Source organism: Pleurodeles waltl, chromosome 4_2 (genome assembly GCF_031143425.1).
Source record: "Pleurodeles waltl isolate 20211129_DDA chromosome 4_2, aPleWal1.hap1.20221129, whole genome shotgun sequence".
NCBI lineage: Eukaryota > Metazoa > Chordata > Amphibia > Caudata > Salamandridae > Pleurodeles > Pleurodeles waltl.
The window spans coordinates 51,033,530-51,049,504 of record NC_090443.1 but is presented as its reverse complement, the minus strand read 5'-3'; the positions used below and the strand labels follow the sequence as shown (position 1 = coordinate 51,049,504).

At 42.8% G+C, this 15,975-nt stretch overlaps 1 protein-coding gene across 1 annotated transcript in view; it reads left to right on the top strand.

Moving 5' to 3' along the window:
- The window catches only part of KCNH3 (potassium voltage-gated channel subfamily H member 3), a 379,713-nt gene that overhangs the window by 220,846 nt on the left and 142,892 nt on the right, over positions 1 to 15,975 (top strand). Inside the window, exon 10 of the mRNA XM_069230614.1 lies at positions 11,197 to 11,446. Coding sequence (XP_069086715.1) covers positions 11,197 to 11,446 — 250 coding nt within the window. The remainder of the gene's footprint in view (positions 1 to 11,196; positions 11,447 to 15,975) is intronic.

Sequence of the window (15,975 nt, the reverse complement as noted above, 5' to 3'; positions counted from 1 at the left end):
CTACACTTAAAAAAAAAAAAACTGCTTTGTTGAAAGCAGTCACGAACATGGAGGTCTGCTGACGACAGCAGGCCTCCATGTTTGCGAGTGCCTAGACTCGGTATGGGGCCGCAATTTGTGACCCACCTCATTAATATTAATGAGGTGGGTCTTTGCGACCCCATACCGACTCGCAGAAGGTGTCTGAGACACCTTTCTGCATAACATTTTGCGAGTTGCAAACTGCGAGTCGCTAGTACTCGCAATTTGCAAGTCGCAAAATGTTATTTTGCTACATCTGGCCCTAAGTGCCCGAATTCTAGGATTTCAGGAGCCAAATTGCTAGATTCAGCGATGCTGGATTTGGATGTCTGATCTGTTGTTTGTGTTGTGTTAACAGATCTGGTCTGTTTGGTAGTTTGATATGAGGTACTACGGAAAGGTCTAGTAGTGTTGTGTACCAAGGTTGCCTTGCCCATGTTGGTGCTATTAGTATGAGTTTGAGTTTGTTTTGACTCAACTTGTTTACTAGATATGGAAGAAGTGGGAGAGGGGGAAAAGCGTACGCAAATATCCCTGACCAGTTCATCCATAGTGCATTGCCCTGAGACTGATGTTGTGGGTACCTGGATGCGAAGTTTTGGCATTTTGAGTTTTCTTTTGTTGCAAATAGATCTATTTGTGGCGTTCCCCAAATTCGGAAGTAAGTGTTCAGTATTTGGGGGTGAATTTCCCATTCGTGGATCTGTTGGTGATCCCGAGAGAGATTGTCTGCTAACTGATTCTGAATCCCTGGAATAAATTGTGCTATTAGGCGAATGTGGTTGTGAATCGCCCAATGCCATATTTTTTGTGTCAGGAGACACAACTGTGTCGAGTGTGTTCCTCCCTGTTTGTTTAGGTAATACATTGTTGTCATGTTGTCTGTCTTGACAAGAGTGTATTTGTGGGTTATTATGGGTTGAAATGCTTTCAGCGCTAGAAACACCGCTAACAGTTCTAAGTGATTTATATGAAACTGTCTTTGCTGAATGTCCCATTGTCCTTGGATGCTGTGCTGATTGAGGTGTGCTCCCCACCCTGTCATGGATGCATCTGTCGTTATTACGTATTGTGGCACTGGGTCTTGAAAAGGCCGCCCTTGGTTTAAATTTATACTGTTCCACCATTGAAGCAAGATGTATGTTTGGCGGTCTATCAACACCAGATATAGAAGTTGACCCTGTGCTTGTGACCATTGTGATGCTAGGCACTGTTGTAAGGGCCGCATGTGCAGCCTTGCGTTTGGGACAATGGCTATGCATGAAGACATCATGCCTAGCAGTTTCATTACCAATTTGACCTGTATCTTTTGGTTTGGATACATGGCTTGTATTACATTGTGAAATGTTTGGACTCTTTGTGGACTTGGAGTGGCAATGCCTTTTACTGTGTTGATTGTTGCCCCTAGGTATTGCTGTGTTTGACACGGCAGAAGGTGTGACTTTGAGTAATTGATTGAGAAACCTAGTTTGTGTAGGGTTTCTATGACATAATTTGTGTGTTGTGAACACTGTATTTGCGTGTTGGTTTTGATTAACCAATCGTCTAGGTACGGGAACACATGTATTTGCTGCCTTCTGATATGTGAACTACTACTGCTAGACATTTTGTAAAAACTCTTGGCGCAGTTGTTATTCCGAATGGCAACACTTTGAATTGGTAATGTATCCCTTGGAATACAAACCTTAGGTACTTTCTGTGTGAAGGATGTATTGGTATATGGAAATATGCATCCTTTAGATCCAGTGTTGTCATGTAGTCTTGTTGTTTGAGCAGTGGGATTACTTCTTGTAACGTAACCATGTGAAAGTGGTCTGGTTTGATGTATGTATTTAATATTCTGAGATCTAGTATAGGTCTTAGACTTTGGTCTTTTTTGGGTATCAGAAAGTACAGTGAGTAAACTCCTGTGTTTAGTTCTTGTTTTGGTACTAATTCTAGTGCCTCTTTTTGGAGCAATGCTTGAACTTCTAATCCTAGAAGATTTATATGTTGTTTTGACATACTGTGTGTTTTCGGTGGGACTGTTGGAGGGAATTCGAGAAATTCTATGCAATAACCATGCTGGATAATTGCTTGTACCCAAGTATCTTGTTATCTCCTCCCAATGTTTGTAAAATTGGCTTAGTCTTCCCCCCACAGGTGTTATGTGATGGGGATGTGTGACTTGTAAGTCACTGCTTATTTTGAGGAGTTTTGGGGCTTTGGAATTTTCCTCTATTTTTTTGGAATTGTCCCCCTCTATATTGCCCCCGAAAACTTCCCCGCTGATATTGGCTTTGGTAAGTGGGCCTTGTTTGTGATGTTGTGGTTTCTGTAGGTTGTCCTCGAAACCCTCCCCTAAAAGGTGTTTTGCGAAATGTGCCTCTGCTCTGCGGGGAGTAGAGTGCGCCCATGGCTTTTGCTGTATCAGTGTCTTTCTTGAGTTTATCAATAGCAGTGTCGACTTCCGGCCCAAACAACTGCTGTTCATTAAATGGCATATTTAGCATGGCTTGTTGAATTTCCAGCTTGAACCCTGACGTGCGCAGCCATGCGTGCCTTCTTATTGTTATTGCAGTATTTACTGTCCTTGCAGCCGTATCTGCTGCATCCATTGAAGACCGTATCTGATTATTAGAGATACTTTGTTCTTCTTCCACCACTTGTTGTGCTCTTTTTTGGAACTCCTTGGGTAAGTGTTCTATCAAATGTTGCATCTCATCCCAGTGAGCTCTATCATATCTTGCCAAAAGTGCTTGTGAATTGGCAATGCGCCATTGGTTTGCTGCATGTGCTGCAACCCTTTTGCCCGCAGCATCAAATTTGCGACTCTCTTTGTCTGGAGGTGGTGCGTCCCCCGAGGTATGAGAGTTTGCTCTCTTACGAGCTGCCCCGACAACTATTGAGTCTGGTGTTAACTGCGTTGTAATATAAACTGGATCTGTTGGCGGTGGCTTGTACTTTTTCTCCACCCTCGGAGTTATGGCTCGGCCTTTAACAGGATCCTGAAAGATTTGTTTTGAATGTTTTAGCATTCCTGGGAGCATAGGTAGTCTTTGGTATTGGCTATGAGTGGAGGATAGCGTGTTAAACAAAAAGTCATCCTCAATTGGTTCGGAATGCAAGGTGACGTTATGGAAAGCTGCTGCCCTTGTGATCACCTGTGTGTAAGATGTACTGTCCTCAGGTGGGGACGGCCTGGCAGGGTACGAGTCTGGGCTGTTGTCCGATACTGGAGCATCATAAAGGTCCCATGCATCGGGATCATCTTGACTCATGGTAGTATGAGTCGGGGAGTGCATCAGTGGAGGAGTTGCTACTGGTGATGTGTGCACTGATGGTGGTGGAGACGGTGGTGGAGTTGTTTTCCTTGCCACCTTTGCCTGTGGCTCCTTGTCCTTTTCTTGAAAGGCAAGTTTTCTTTTTATTTTAATTGGGGGAAGAGTGGTTATCTTCCCTGTGTCTTGTTGAATGTGGAGCCTCCTTTGAGTATAGTCTGGCTCTACTGCTTGAAGTTCCTCTCCGAATCTATGTTTTTGCATTTGGGAGGACAATCCTTGTTCCTCTGTATAGGAACCTGTTTTCGGCTCCGAGGCTGGATGTTTCGGAACCGAAACTTTTTCGGACGTCTTTTTAGGCTCCGAAGAAACCTTTGTAATTTTCGGCGTGGTGGTGTCTCAGTGCCGAATTTGTTCGGTGCCGCTGTCACAGTGCCGAAATTTCTCTGAGCTGATGTCTCGGGTCCGAGATTGCTGTGTGGCGGTATCTCGACCGGAGTCGGATGACTTCGACACCAGCGTGCCCTTTTTCGGTGCCTTGGATCGGTCACCTATTTTTGGGGTTAAGCCATGGCCTGTTGGCGGTGGCGTCCCCTGGGCTTTTGTTGACTTCTCGTGAGTCTTATGTTTCGACGTCTTACTCACGGTTTTCAGCATTTCTTTGGCCTCGAGCTCTTCCGAGTCCGACTCGTGGATAGAGAAAGCTTCCTCCTCGAACCGCTCTTGTCCTGTCGGCGTCGACGCCATCTGCAGTCTTCTGGCTCTTCGGTCTCTTAACGTCTTTCTGGACCGAAACGCTCGACAGGCCTCACAAGTATCTTCCTTGTGCTCTGGGGACAAGCACAAGTTACAGACCAGATGCTGATCCGTATACGGATACTTGTTATGGCATTTTGGACAGAAGCGGAATGGGGTCCGTTCCATCAGCCTTGAAGTCACACGTGGCCGGGCCGACCAGGCCCCGACGGGGGATCGAAAAAACCCCGAAGGGCCACCGGAGCTCTTCAAAATTCGGTGTCGATCTGTTGTAACTAACCCGAAACCGAACGCAAATAATACCGACGTTTTTTCCGAGATTCTAACTAACTTTCCGACCCGAAACACGGAGCGAAAAATAACACGTCCGAACCCGATGGCGGAAAAAAAACAATCTAAGATGGAGTCGACGCCCATTCGCAATGGAGTCGAAATAGGAGGAGTCCCTCGGTCTCGTGACTCGAAAAGACTTCTTCGAAGAAAAACAACTTGTAACACTCCGAGCCCAACACCAGATGGCGGGATGTGCACAGCATGTGTATCTGCAGCTACACATGCCATCGAACATATATATATATATGTGTAAACCGTTGATATATATATATATATATATGTGTGTAAACCGATGAAGAACACTGTGAATTAGACATGACTATGATCTGTGGAAGGGGCAAGGTCTACGGAGTGTCTCAGTCACTCTAGTTCTCCTTTTCCCACCACTCTCTTCTGCCATCTATCATTAGTCATTTACTCACTTTTCTCATATCTTTCTGAGAAACATAATCTGCATATCTTATATCTCATCTCTGTACTCTTCAGCGACCTCTTTTCACTCTCTCATGCACATACTTCCTTGCATCTTCTTCACTTAACCAATCCCTCCACATAGTACACCCATTCACCTATATGCATTGCATTTGCATTTTCTGTAACTTTCTCGCCCTCAATATTTTGACAGCTGTTTACCTCCATCACCCACTTTTGCATATAATAACAATTACATTTGAAACAGCTGTACATTGCTCTGTGTGCTGTGCACAGAGGCCAAGGACTGTATGACTGTATATTCCAAACCCCTTTATGATCCATTGACTAACCCGAACTCCATAGCTCTTAGTCATGGCCCACCCTCAACCTGAACACACACAGCTCCACAGGAGCAAATCTTTTCACAGTAGACCCTATACATGAGTAATATGTTATATGAAAAAAATACAGACCCACACAATCCTGGAAAAATCAAATACTCTTTGGGAATGCAAGTGAAAGTAAAATGTGAAATGGAAACAGAAACAATATTGTTGTTCCCAGACAGAGAGATCAGTGTCTGTGTTTGCCGATTGTCACCTGTGGTAGGGCATTAGGGAGAGCCAGGAATTGTTTTTTTTTACAGATGGGGAACCGGCCCCACCAGCCCTATCAGCCCCACCAATTCCCCTCTGACCCACCCCGTCACCAAGACACCACTGAAAACAATGGTTTGGGATCCATCCTGAGATTACGTCAAGAATTCCTTCCAACATCTTTTTGTTTGTTGCTGAGCTTTTGTGTGGGCAGTGATCTTAAATCTAGGCCTCAACTCAGTACCAAGCGCCTTTTCAAAATTAATGGTCATAGTGGTGGCTTGATTGTCATCCGTTTCTGCCTAGTTGATGAGGTGCTAAAAGCATACTCGCAATAGGTGATGCCATGTTTTCAAATGACCTTCAAATGAGTGGTCACTCAAAATCAGGGCCTTTAGGTAAACCAAGAAAAGTCAACACAGGTTCTTCCTATGCCTTAAAAATCTCTATCCGCTGGTAAATAAGAACACAGATCTGAGATTTTGGACAGAGAGGTGAGACTTTCTTTCTCCTGTGCCAGGCATACAGTAGGGCCTTATTTAGAATTGAGTGCTAAAAGAAAACCCTCTAATTTGCTGTGGAAGTGGAAAATCCGCTGTTGGGAGGTGCTCTTCCAGTGGGCAATGTGGTGCTCAAATACTGCTAACATGGGAACAGCAGAGGTAATTCTGCCAAATACTTTTTACCACTTCCTTTACAAATTAGACTACTTTCTGTTCCCACCCAACTATAGATCACCTTGCATGGCCCTGTGTTGCTTGGTGAATCTGAAGTAACTTAAGGCACCGCAAATTGCTACCTTGCCTTTCTCTGCCCTGGGAAGGCATTCCATGGGTGGATGCGTGGGAGATTCTATGCATCTGCCCATGGATTTTGGAGCATTCCAAGATTTACCAAAACTGGTATGCCTGGGAATGTGTCAAAATGTTACACCTCCCAAGAGCAGGTGCAACAAAAATATCTTTATTTCTCCTCATTGTCAGTGTTGGCCTTGTGGATTTTTGGGGCTCCAGGCAAAGCATTTTTGGGGGCCCCTTTAAATTTTAGTATCCAATTTCTGATAACTCCAGCCTTTACAATGCCAAACTTTCAGAAAGGATACTCAAAAATAGTTGAAATATGCCGTGTCCATATAAGGATGAAAATGTTTTCTGTTCGTATGGCCAGTAAGTTGCAACAAATAAAAAGTATTTAATTTAAAAAAATGAAATATGCCTTGCTTAGAGCCAAAAATCCTTAAGATTATCTTTTCAAAGGGAGAAAGAGGTAGAGGTAGACAAAGAGGCAAAAGGTTTGCATACCGAAATAGTTATATTTGAGACTGAAGAGGACCTTGAAAGGTGGGGGCCCTGGGCAGTTGCCCACTCTTTCCATGCGTTAAAATGCCTCTGCTCTTTGTTTCCTTTTTCTAAGTGTGATACATTCTGCAGCACACTTAGAAAGAAGAAAAAGCCTCAGATGATTTTTGTGTGCAGGAAGGTGTCCCTTCAGGCACTAAAAAAAAATCCTGCTAGAAATGCAGTCACACATGCACCATGGGGGAGGGTGCCTGCGTTGGCGCTAGGCAGCATATTGTGCACCAGCGCGGGCAGAGAGCAGGAATACGCCATGTGGTAGTAAATATGACACACTCCAGCCTTCTCCCTTTCATGCAGCAACCTCTGGCACTTGTAAAGGTATCCTTCCAAGCTCCATTGGCCAGATGGATGAGAAACATACAGCCTTGTGCTCTTACTAACCTCTAAGGGCGCCATACTAATGATGATTCTCTAAGAACTGTCTTTTCTTCCTTCTATAGGCAATTTATGACTTTATTATAAATGAAATTAATTCCCTTTCTTTGTTTTTCTGTAATGTATGAAGAAATCTCTTCAATTCTAGGTTTGAAAGGAACCCTTCATATCACCTGACAACACCAATAACATAGGAAAGTACATGGGAACTTTTTAAAATAAAAAATTATTTGATCTTTTCAGATGGCAAAATTAACTGTGAGCTAGCTAACACTGCACTGTAAAATGGACTCTGGCAGCCGACTGGCTTGAAAAGGCTAGAATCCATCTTCAGTGCTAGAATCCATCTTCAGTGCTAGAATCCATCTTCAGTGAATCTACCGCCCAACATCATTTTCAATGTATTGCTCTTCTTAAATAGGCACTAGTTTAAGATATCTTTGGGGAAGCAGCATTTCTTGTGAAAAAGAGGCAGAGATATTCAGTGTTGAGTAATTCCATGAAGCTACCCTTCTTGGAGAAATAGCATTGTTCCCTAACTCGATTCCCCCCTACCAGCACTCCTTTCACAATGTCACCCCATCATTTTGCTCTTCATGCACTCTTTCTATGCACTGGCCATGTTCACTTAGTTCCTTCCATGAGCTGGGCTTCATGTTTGCTTTTGTACCCATGTCGTTTCATCATTCTGTACCCTTCTCTGTGCCTTTTACTTTCCACTGCCTGTCTTTTTCTCGCATTCCTGTTGCCTTGCCAACTCTTTTATCCCCCATAGCATTTTATTATCCATCAGTACCCTTTTTCAAACACCTGTCTCATCTCAACACCACCGTTCTCTGCACAACTGTAACACATTTCACCAATGCACTCCAGTTTCCTTTTTTCTATTGCTTTATTTATGTTTAAACTGATAACATCATCATAAAAATCATAAAAATCCATTGAAATATTTAAGCAGCAGGTAATACAACCTAAAACAAAGCCTAACACCAGTATCTATCTGTGTGTTGCCCCTCTCTCCTCCTTTCTTCGAGTCCTCACTTTCTCATGCTGATTCCATATGCCCCTCCTGTGCTGGCTTCTCCTGACCTCCCCCACAAGATGTATGACTTCTTAGAAGGTGATAACTATCAGCAAAAAACACCTGCTGTCGCAGCCCCTCAGGATAAAGAGCTACAGAGTAGGATCCCTGGGGAATGCTGTACATTAAATACAATGAGGAGGAGGTTCCAATTCTATCCTCTAACGCACTGGAGTAATTATAAAATGGAGCCCACAACGTGGGAGCAATAATACAGGAGAACAGCTTCACCTGACTGACGAGCCCCAATCAGGTCAAAACCGGTTTTGGGTTGCTTGTGTTCCAGTTAAGGTAAGATCTGCTCAGGCAGTTTGGGGGGACTATTCCTATTGGAGCAGGGTTGAGACTGATTTGCATATGACTGGGTCCAAACTGAGGTGGCATGGTGGGCAAAATGACAGTGGGTTGGAGTTCTACCCTGAGTGATTGCTGGTGGTTAGACTTATTGCAAGCAGTCCTGTAGTGAATCCTATCTTGTTTTAATGGGAAGCAGGAGTTAGCTTAGCCTTCTGGCTTGCAGACTTGTGCCCTCGTCACCCAGTGACTTTTACCCTACTTAGTTTGTTCGGTTTTAGCGCAATTATTTAATTACATCTTTCCAAGATGGCTGCATTGTTCTTACTTAGGCCAATGTTTTAGTTTCATGTTATCAGTGCCACTGTGCTAAGGTGTCACTATCAGTGCCAAAGATAAACAAACTGTAGGTATTAATATTAGGTACTTTCCCTCTTTGCGCTTTCGAGGGAATTGTTTATATGACTGCGGCCCCTACGTCAGGAGTCTGATCAGATCTGTATAAATCACATTACACGGACAGATAGTTAGAGGGGTTCCTACCATAAGCCATCAACACTATTGATGCTACATGTCGCATTGATGCTGACCCAGTCTTCATGTCCCCCCAGAGTCTGATCTAGAGACCTCAATCCGAGGGTTGGAGGGCTCTTTTTATGTACATGGCATTGGCATATTGGGTTTATCACACCTAGCTCTCTTCAGGTTAGAGGGCAGGCTCATCATGTTAGGGTATTAGGGCATATTTCACATCTCATGTCATTTCATGCTGTTGCAGGATGGTGGGGGTCTTTGTATTCACGACTGTCATCTTTACAGTTCAGTTTCTTGCACTGCTCATTATCCTAATCATTGCAGTTCATGAAACTTATCGTAGATTGCACTCTTGTTAATAAAACCTATTGAAAAACTTTACTGTATCTCCTTCATTGCCGGTGTATTTGACTGAGACTTTGTTCATGTGAGAAAGGGGGAATCTCCATTTAACCACGACCTCCCTGAGATGTTGCACTCTTGAGTCCATGCGTAAAGGCTGCCACAAATCACCTTCTACTGTTTGGGTTTTTGGTGAGGTGCTGCTTATGAGCCGGAAGGGTTTTGGATGACAGTTGCGACTTGTTGTAGGATTGACTTAGTCACCTACAAACATAAGTACTGTGCTCCTCAAACCAGCAGTCTTGCCTAGAGCAAAAGTCAAACTACGACAGTCCTCCCACCACCTTTTAGACGTTTGGTTGCTTACCAGAAGAAGACTTTAGCACCTGAAGCATTTAACCATTTATTTGTACTCACCAGTGCTTGATTCCTGTTGAAAATACTTTTGGTGTGTGTTTTACATCACATAGGCATGTTTAATGGGTGAAAGAAAGACCAGTTCAAAATCAGGGTGCCAAGTGTACGTGAAGTTGAGCCTCACAGTGCAACGTGCTTATGGTCTGTCCACACTGCACCCTTACGCTGCCCCGGGCACATATCTAACACACGCCTTGGATACTTTGAAGAGTACTGTCTTTCCCTACATGGTTGAAAACTCAGGGTAAGGAGTGGGGTTCCTATTGAAGGAATTGTTTTCACTAAGGTCCCTCTCTAAGATACCTTAAGTGCACTCAGCATGAACTTTGGGCTCAGTTATACACTGTGAGGTAGAAGGTACTCCAAGAAGTTGATACCTTATACCTTGTAAAAAAGCTTGATTCGTTTTGCACCCCATGTCTCTCTGTATGGCGTATTTCATGTAGGGGGTTAAACAGCGGTCTGTGTTGACGTTGTCAGTGCTTGAAATGGAAAAATTAAAGTGCCAGAGTACCTGCTTGTTTCTGAGAAGTGACGGTACTCTCCAATTAAAAGTATAAAATTTTTCTTGAAATGTGCTGGTACTTTCCCTCTCAAAATAAAAAAGTGCTGGTACTCAGTAACGGACAGTACCGACCCATTTAAAGAACTGGACGTAGGTCCATTAAGTCTTTGAATCTTTACAACTGTACAGAAATCTGCATTGAAAAACATATGTACTGCACTTGTTTCTGCTCCATACACTAACCACATCTACCAGTGCTATTCCACTCTTTTTACTGCTAATGGATCCCCTACTCCTCACTTCTTTTTTATACCAGTACTGCTACTTCCATTATTGTAACCTCTCCTCCTAGTACTACTCCTTCTCTTTCCCATCTACACATCCCTTTAGTATTGCAGTAGCTTACCCTGCTAGTCATACTTTCTCCCTGCTACAACTCCTACTACTACAACTACTACCAATACTACTAAACCTAACTTCCCACCTCTAATGCTACTCATATTACTTCTACCACTGCTATTACTGTTACTCTTTCCCTTCTCCTCCTCCTCTGCCCATGCTACTACTGTTTTCCTCTTACTGCTGTTACTCCTAATCCTCCTCTCCTCCTCTTCCTCCTGCTATTCCATGTGTCAAGAATACTACTACTGCTGCTACCATCCCTACCTCTGATACCACTACTTCAACTACTCTTCTAAGTACTGTTACTTCACTGCACTTGTATACTGCACTCTACCCCACAGGGGTCTATAAAAATCCATACGAGTTGTTGCTAGGAAGAAATGTTGAGTCAAAAGGTAGGCCAAAGAAGAGGTTTAGATCCAGCCCAGCTCCTACTAGGGAAGGATCTGATGAGTGCTTGTGTTCAGTAGTGAAGATCCCTGACGGCTGTTTTGTTCCCTCCCTCCAGCTCCTGCGCAGCCTCCCGGATGAGCTGAGGGCAGACATTGCCATGCACCTGAACAAGGAGATCCTTCAGCTGCCCATCTTTGACTCAGCCAGTCGTGGCTGCCTGCGCTCGCTCTCGCTTAGCATCAAGCCCTCATTCTGCACCCCGGGCGAGTACCTGATCCGGCAAGGAGACGCCCTACAGGCCCTCTACTTCATCTGCTCTGGCTCCATGGAGGTACTTCGAGACGATGTAGTGCTGGCCATCTTAGGTAAGGGCAGGGCTGCCGACTGTGTGCCAGCAAGTAGTTAAGGGAAGGTTTGATGATGTTTTACAGGCCATCATAGGTAAGGCCATGAATACTAATGCAGGAGTAGGCATCTTTGGCAAGTGTAGGGCTGTCATATTAGCCATATCAGTATTTTCTTGTAAGACTGAAAAAACAAACATTTTGAAAATGTTGCACAAAAACATCTATGTCACAGGAACATGGTACGTTGTGTAGTTTTTTTATAGCGCAGCGCTGGCGCTGTTAGGCATCATAGTGTAATGGCTTTTATTTCACCGGCTAGTCATGGATTAGCCCAATGCTGAAGGTTCCATGGGAGTGACTGAGTCATACAGCTTTCACAAAACCTGTGTGAGTGCAACCAATGGATATTCGATTTCATCTTTGTCTGTCCTGATGTATGGGATCTGCACTCTCTGCCTCAATGTCTGATACTACTTGTCCCTCCATGTCTCACTTTCAAATCTCCACATTCCATAGTTGTTACTCTTCTGCCTCACAAGTGCCAGTGCCTCCCCTGTCCCGGAGTTACTGCGTGTCTTGCAGAGTGCAGGTGTTGTTCACAGGTATTTGCTTAGGTGTTCGCTCTTTGACATAAGGTAAGCTCCTGCAGCCATTACAGATCTGGAAAGGAATGAAGGAGTCCTCCCCCAGAGGTTTGTATCCCATTCAACAGATTTTGGATATCTATTAGGTGGCATTTGAGGAACCTGTCATCAGGTTATACAGGGAGACTGCATCATTCAGCAACATGTCACAGCAACATGTCCTCTTAATCGTCCCTTTACGGATTTTGGTGCTTCTGGGGGAACCTGGGTCTCATTAAATCATTCTAAATGACAATTTCAGTTTAGCACGTAGCACTCATTTGGTTCTACAAAAATCACAAACAGACAAGTCGTAAACCTTAAAGGTTTAGGCCAGTATTTATACTTTTTTTAGCGCCGCATTTGCGCCGCTTTTTGACGCAAAATGGCGCAAACCTACAAAATACAATGGCATTTTGCAAGTTTGCGCCGTTTTTGCGTCAAAAAACGACGCAAATGCGGCGCAAAAAAAGTATAAATATGGGCCTTAATTTCAAGTTTTATCGTACAGAAATAAATGTATATAGTCAAAATCAATTTAACAATAAATCAAAGTGCACATTTCTGTCAAAGTAAAGAATCCATCAATGAACGCAATAAGGTTCAGCCCAGCAAGTTACAAAGTATAAAATGGGAGAGCAATTCTGCATTGATTTGCCTCCAAAGGTCGGTAATACAAGGCTTTAGTACCTCCGAAAACAGTTCCATTTTATAGGGTGCAAGCAATATATTTCATACATTCATTGCCGTTGTGTAAGAAAATACTTTTAGAAAATCTTGTTTATTTGTTACACAATCGAGTTTCTCATGGACACTACCTGTATTAGAACAAATATAGTTACATTAGGAGTGTTTCTGCTAAAACAGCTAGGTGAAAACCTTGAGCAGGAGCACTTGTGCTGAAGCAACATTTCAATATTTGCATGAAGTTTGTTGTCTTGTCTGTGAAGAGTACATTCAAACATTATGAAAATATGATTTTGTCCACATGACACAGGATACTTGACAGTAAGTGCCACAAACAAGATGGAGTATGAGCCCTACATTATCTATGTTATCCAGAGTTCGAGTTTCATTCGTGCAATGCATTACATTTCAAAGAAGCAACACTGTCCCCCCAGATGATTCACTGAATTATCCACTAAGGTAGACAGTGTTGTAATTTTAACACTATATAAATGTGTTCCTTTCATTCGTGCAATGCATTACATTTCAAAGAAGCAACACTGTCCCCCCAGATGATTCACTGAATTATCCACTAAGGTAGACAGTGTTGTAATTTTAACACTATATAAATGTGTTCCAACAGAAGGCATTAAAATGACAAAGATAACTCCCAGTATCTGTTCAAAGCTATGCCTACTTCTCAGTAGATAGGTATAGTTCCATCTATGCAGGTTATCTATATAATATCTCTCTAGAATGAGTAAGACTGCATAGCAACGTCCCACCCGATTGTGCAGCAACTGAAAATAAGCAGATTTGCCATAAACATAATATTTTCCCCTTATACTAGCATCGTGTCCTGTTAGCACTTGATCTTTCATCAAATAATTCTTATCAGTCACTCCAACCCACCATTTCTGTGGTATCATTCCCTTACTTTTCGTGAATGGTGCATAATTTCCATTTCTTTGCCAAATGCAAATGTAACTTTGGATGTATTTCTTTCTTTCAAATGTTCTCTTCCCCTTGCTTTGATTCACCCCTCATTCCTTCTTTTGAAACTTTCTTCCCCATTCTTTCATTAAGTTCTTCTATAAAGACCCTTTCAGCATGATTAATTTTGCATGAAAGCCCACTTGCATTAGATTGTACAAAAGTCTGAAAATATTTCACCATGTATTCCTTTTTACTTACCCTTCTATATACTTTCGAGATTCGAGAAATAGGTTTAGTCATCCATATGTACAAGTTTGAAGAATTTGTAATAGGTTATTTTTCTAAATGGCGATTCATAGTCAGAATAGAACAGCTTAATTGTATCTTGGTGATAAAACAGATTAAAAAAACAAATTATATAAAAAAGCATAAGACAAAGGAAGACAAAAGCAAATAGATCCCTCAGCTGCAGACGCACACAAATAAGAGCAAACAGAGTGATTTTCTACATGCGTCTTCCTTAAGTGTTCAGCTAACATTTGATAATAAACATAATAAAAAATACTTTCAGAACATGCTTATGTGAAAATGTTCCTTCTAGCTTTCCCTTATTATTTGCGAGCGTTTGATTCGCTTTATCATTAGGTGAGGCATATCCATGTAGAAAATAAAGGTCTGAAAACAAGCCAGCTACAGAGGTTACTATAGCAATTGCTAAAACTACTAGGACAATTTTACAGCACATTTGTTTCTTAAACGCCATGTTCATTTCTTTATAGGTCAAGGCAGAAAATGAAAAATCTGCCTTGTCAACATTCACTATCAGTTTAGTTCTTTTATTTTGTTAGCTCAGTCCACACTAAACACAACAGCCCAGATTTACAGAAACAAACATGGAAAACAGTGCAGCAGCAAACAATGCTGTACTCTGCTGCGTGAGAGAGCAGGAGAGTGCCATAGTTACAGAGATATGGCTGTCTCCTCCCCTCTCCCCACCTGCGGGGGAGGCTGATTTTAGCTGCTGTGCGCCTCGCACTCACCTTGGCACCATAGTGCAAGGGTGTGTGTGAGTCTAGCATGCGTTTTGTACTGAAAGCAGTGCTTAATTTGTGCTTGTTGTTTCCGGTGCTGAGCACCGGCACTTATTTTTCATGGCCGGGGCTTATTCTTCTGCCTCAAGCATTTGCTGCAACCAAAAGACACACATGGTTAAGACGGAGGAAGGGAAACACGAAAAAACCTCACAAAGGAAGAAAGTAGAATGCTGCAAGAGTGAGCTGAAGGGGCAGGGAGTGGCTTTATATGAATTGAGGAGGCCCGAGATGGCTTCAGGATTACGCTACCTCAGTATTCCGGGTTCGCACATTTGATTGCAGCAGCCACGTGTTTAACATGAGGGCTTTGGGCACCACCACTTTTTGATTTACAAATTAAGCACTGACTAAAAGGGTAACCTTCCAGGACAAAATACTATGCTTATACACACTTTAAAACTTTACCTACTTTGTATGTGTGCTGTGCAGCGCAGCACGCATGCAAAGTCAGAAAAGAAAGGAAAAACAAAACATTTCTCCTTTCCACACCTCCTTTCAAATGGCGTTAACTTTTGGAACTAACCTCTGTGTACTATTGTTTGTAGATAGGGTTTTGCTTCAAAAGGCCTAGGTGGTTTAGGCAAAAACATGTTGTGCTGGTTAGTGGGCAAACCCAGTGAAAAATGTTTGTAAAACTACCCCTACATTCTCTACCCTAAGATGAAATCTAAAGGGTATCTCATCTTCAGTTTGATACCTCCGGGTTCTGTAGTCGTCTAACCGTGGGCCTGACCTACAATAGTCTCAAAAGGTTTTCCTCCTTTCAGTGAGATTCTGTAAGCTCAAAAACGATTTCGCAACATTCTTTCTCCTTAACTACGATCTCTGTATTTCATGAAGTTTCATCAACATCAGTTTGAAAATCATCTAAGTCAGCGTCACTCTTCACAAAGTAGGTACAGTCAAGGCCTTAGTACTTTTTATTCAGTTTGCTCAATCTTCTTGGTCTCATGATTTCTGCCACACCACACAAAGTAGCTGTCAGTAAGCTCTGCCTGTTATGTGCCTTTTTGTACTTCAAGGTCTCTCTCCTCTCTGATGGTCTCTGGCCTTCTTGATTTTGTCAGCTCTCTCCTTTTCCTGCTTTCCTTCTTTGGCCATTTGTCTTTGTGATGCACTCTTCCTATTGAGGTACTTGTCACTTCTGGTTCATGTTTTCACCTTCAGAGATTGACTTACCCTTGGTGCTTCTCCTGCCTTATCTTCAACTAACTGTGCACATGTCCCT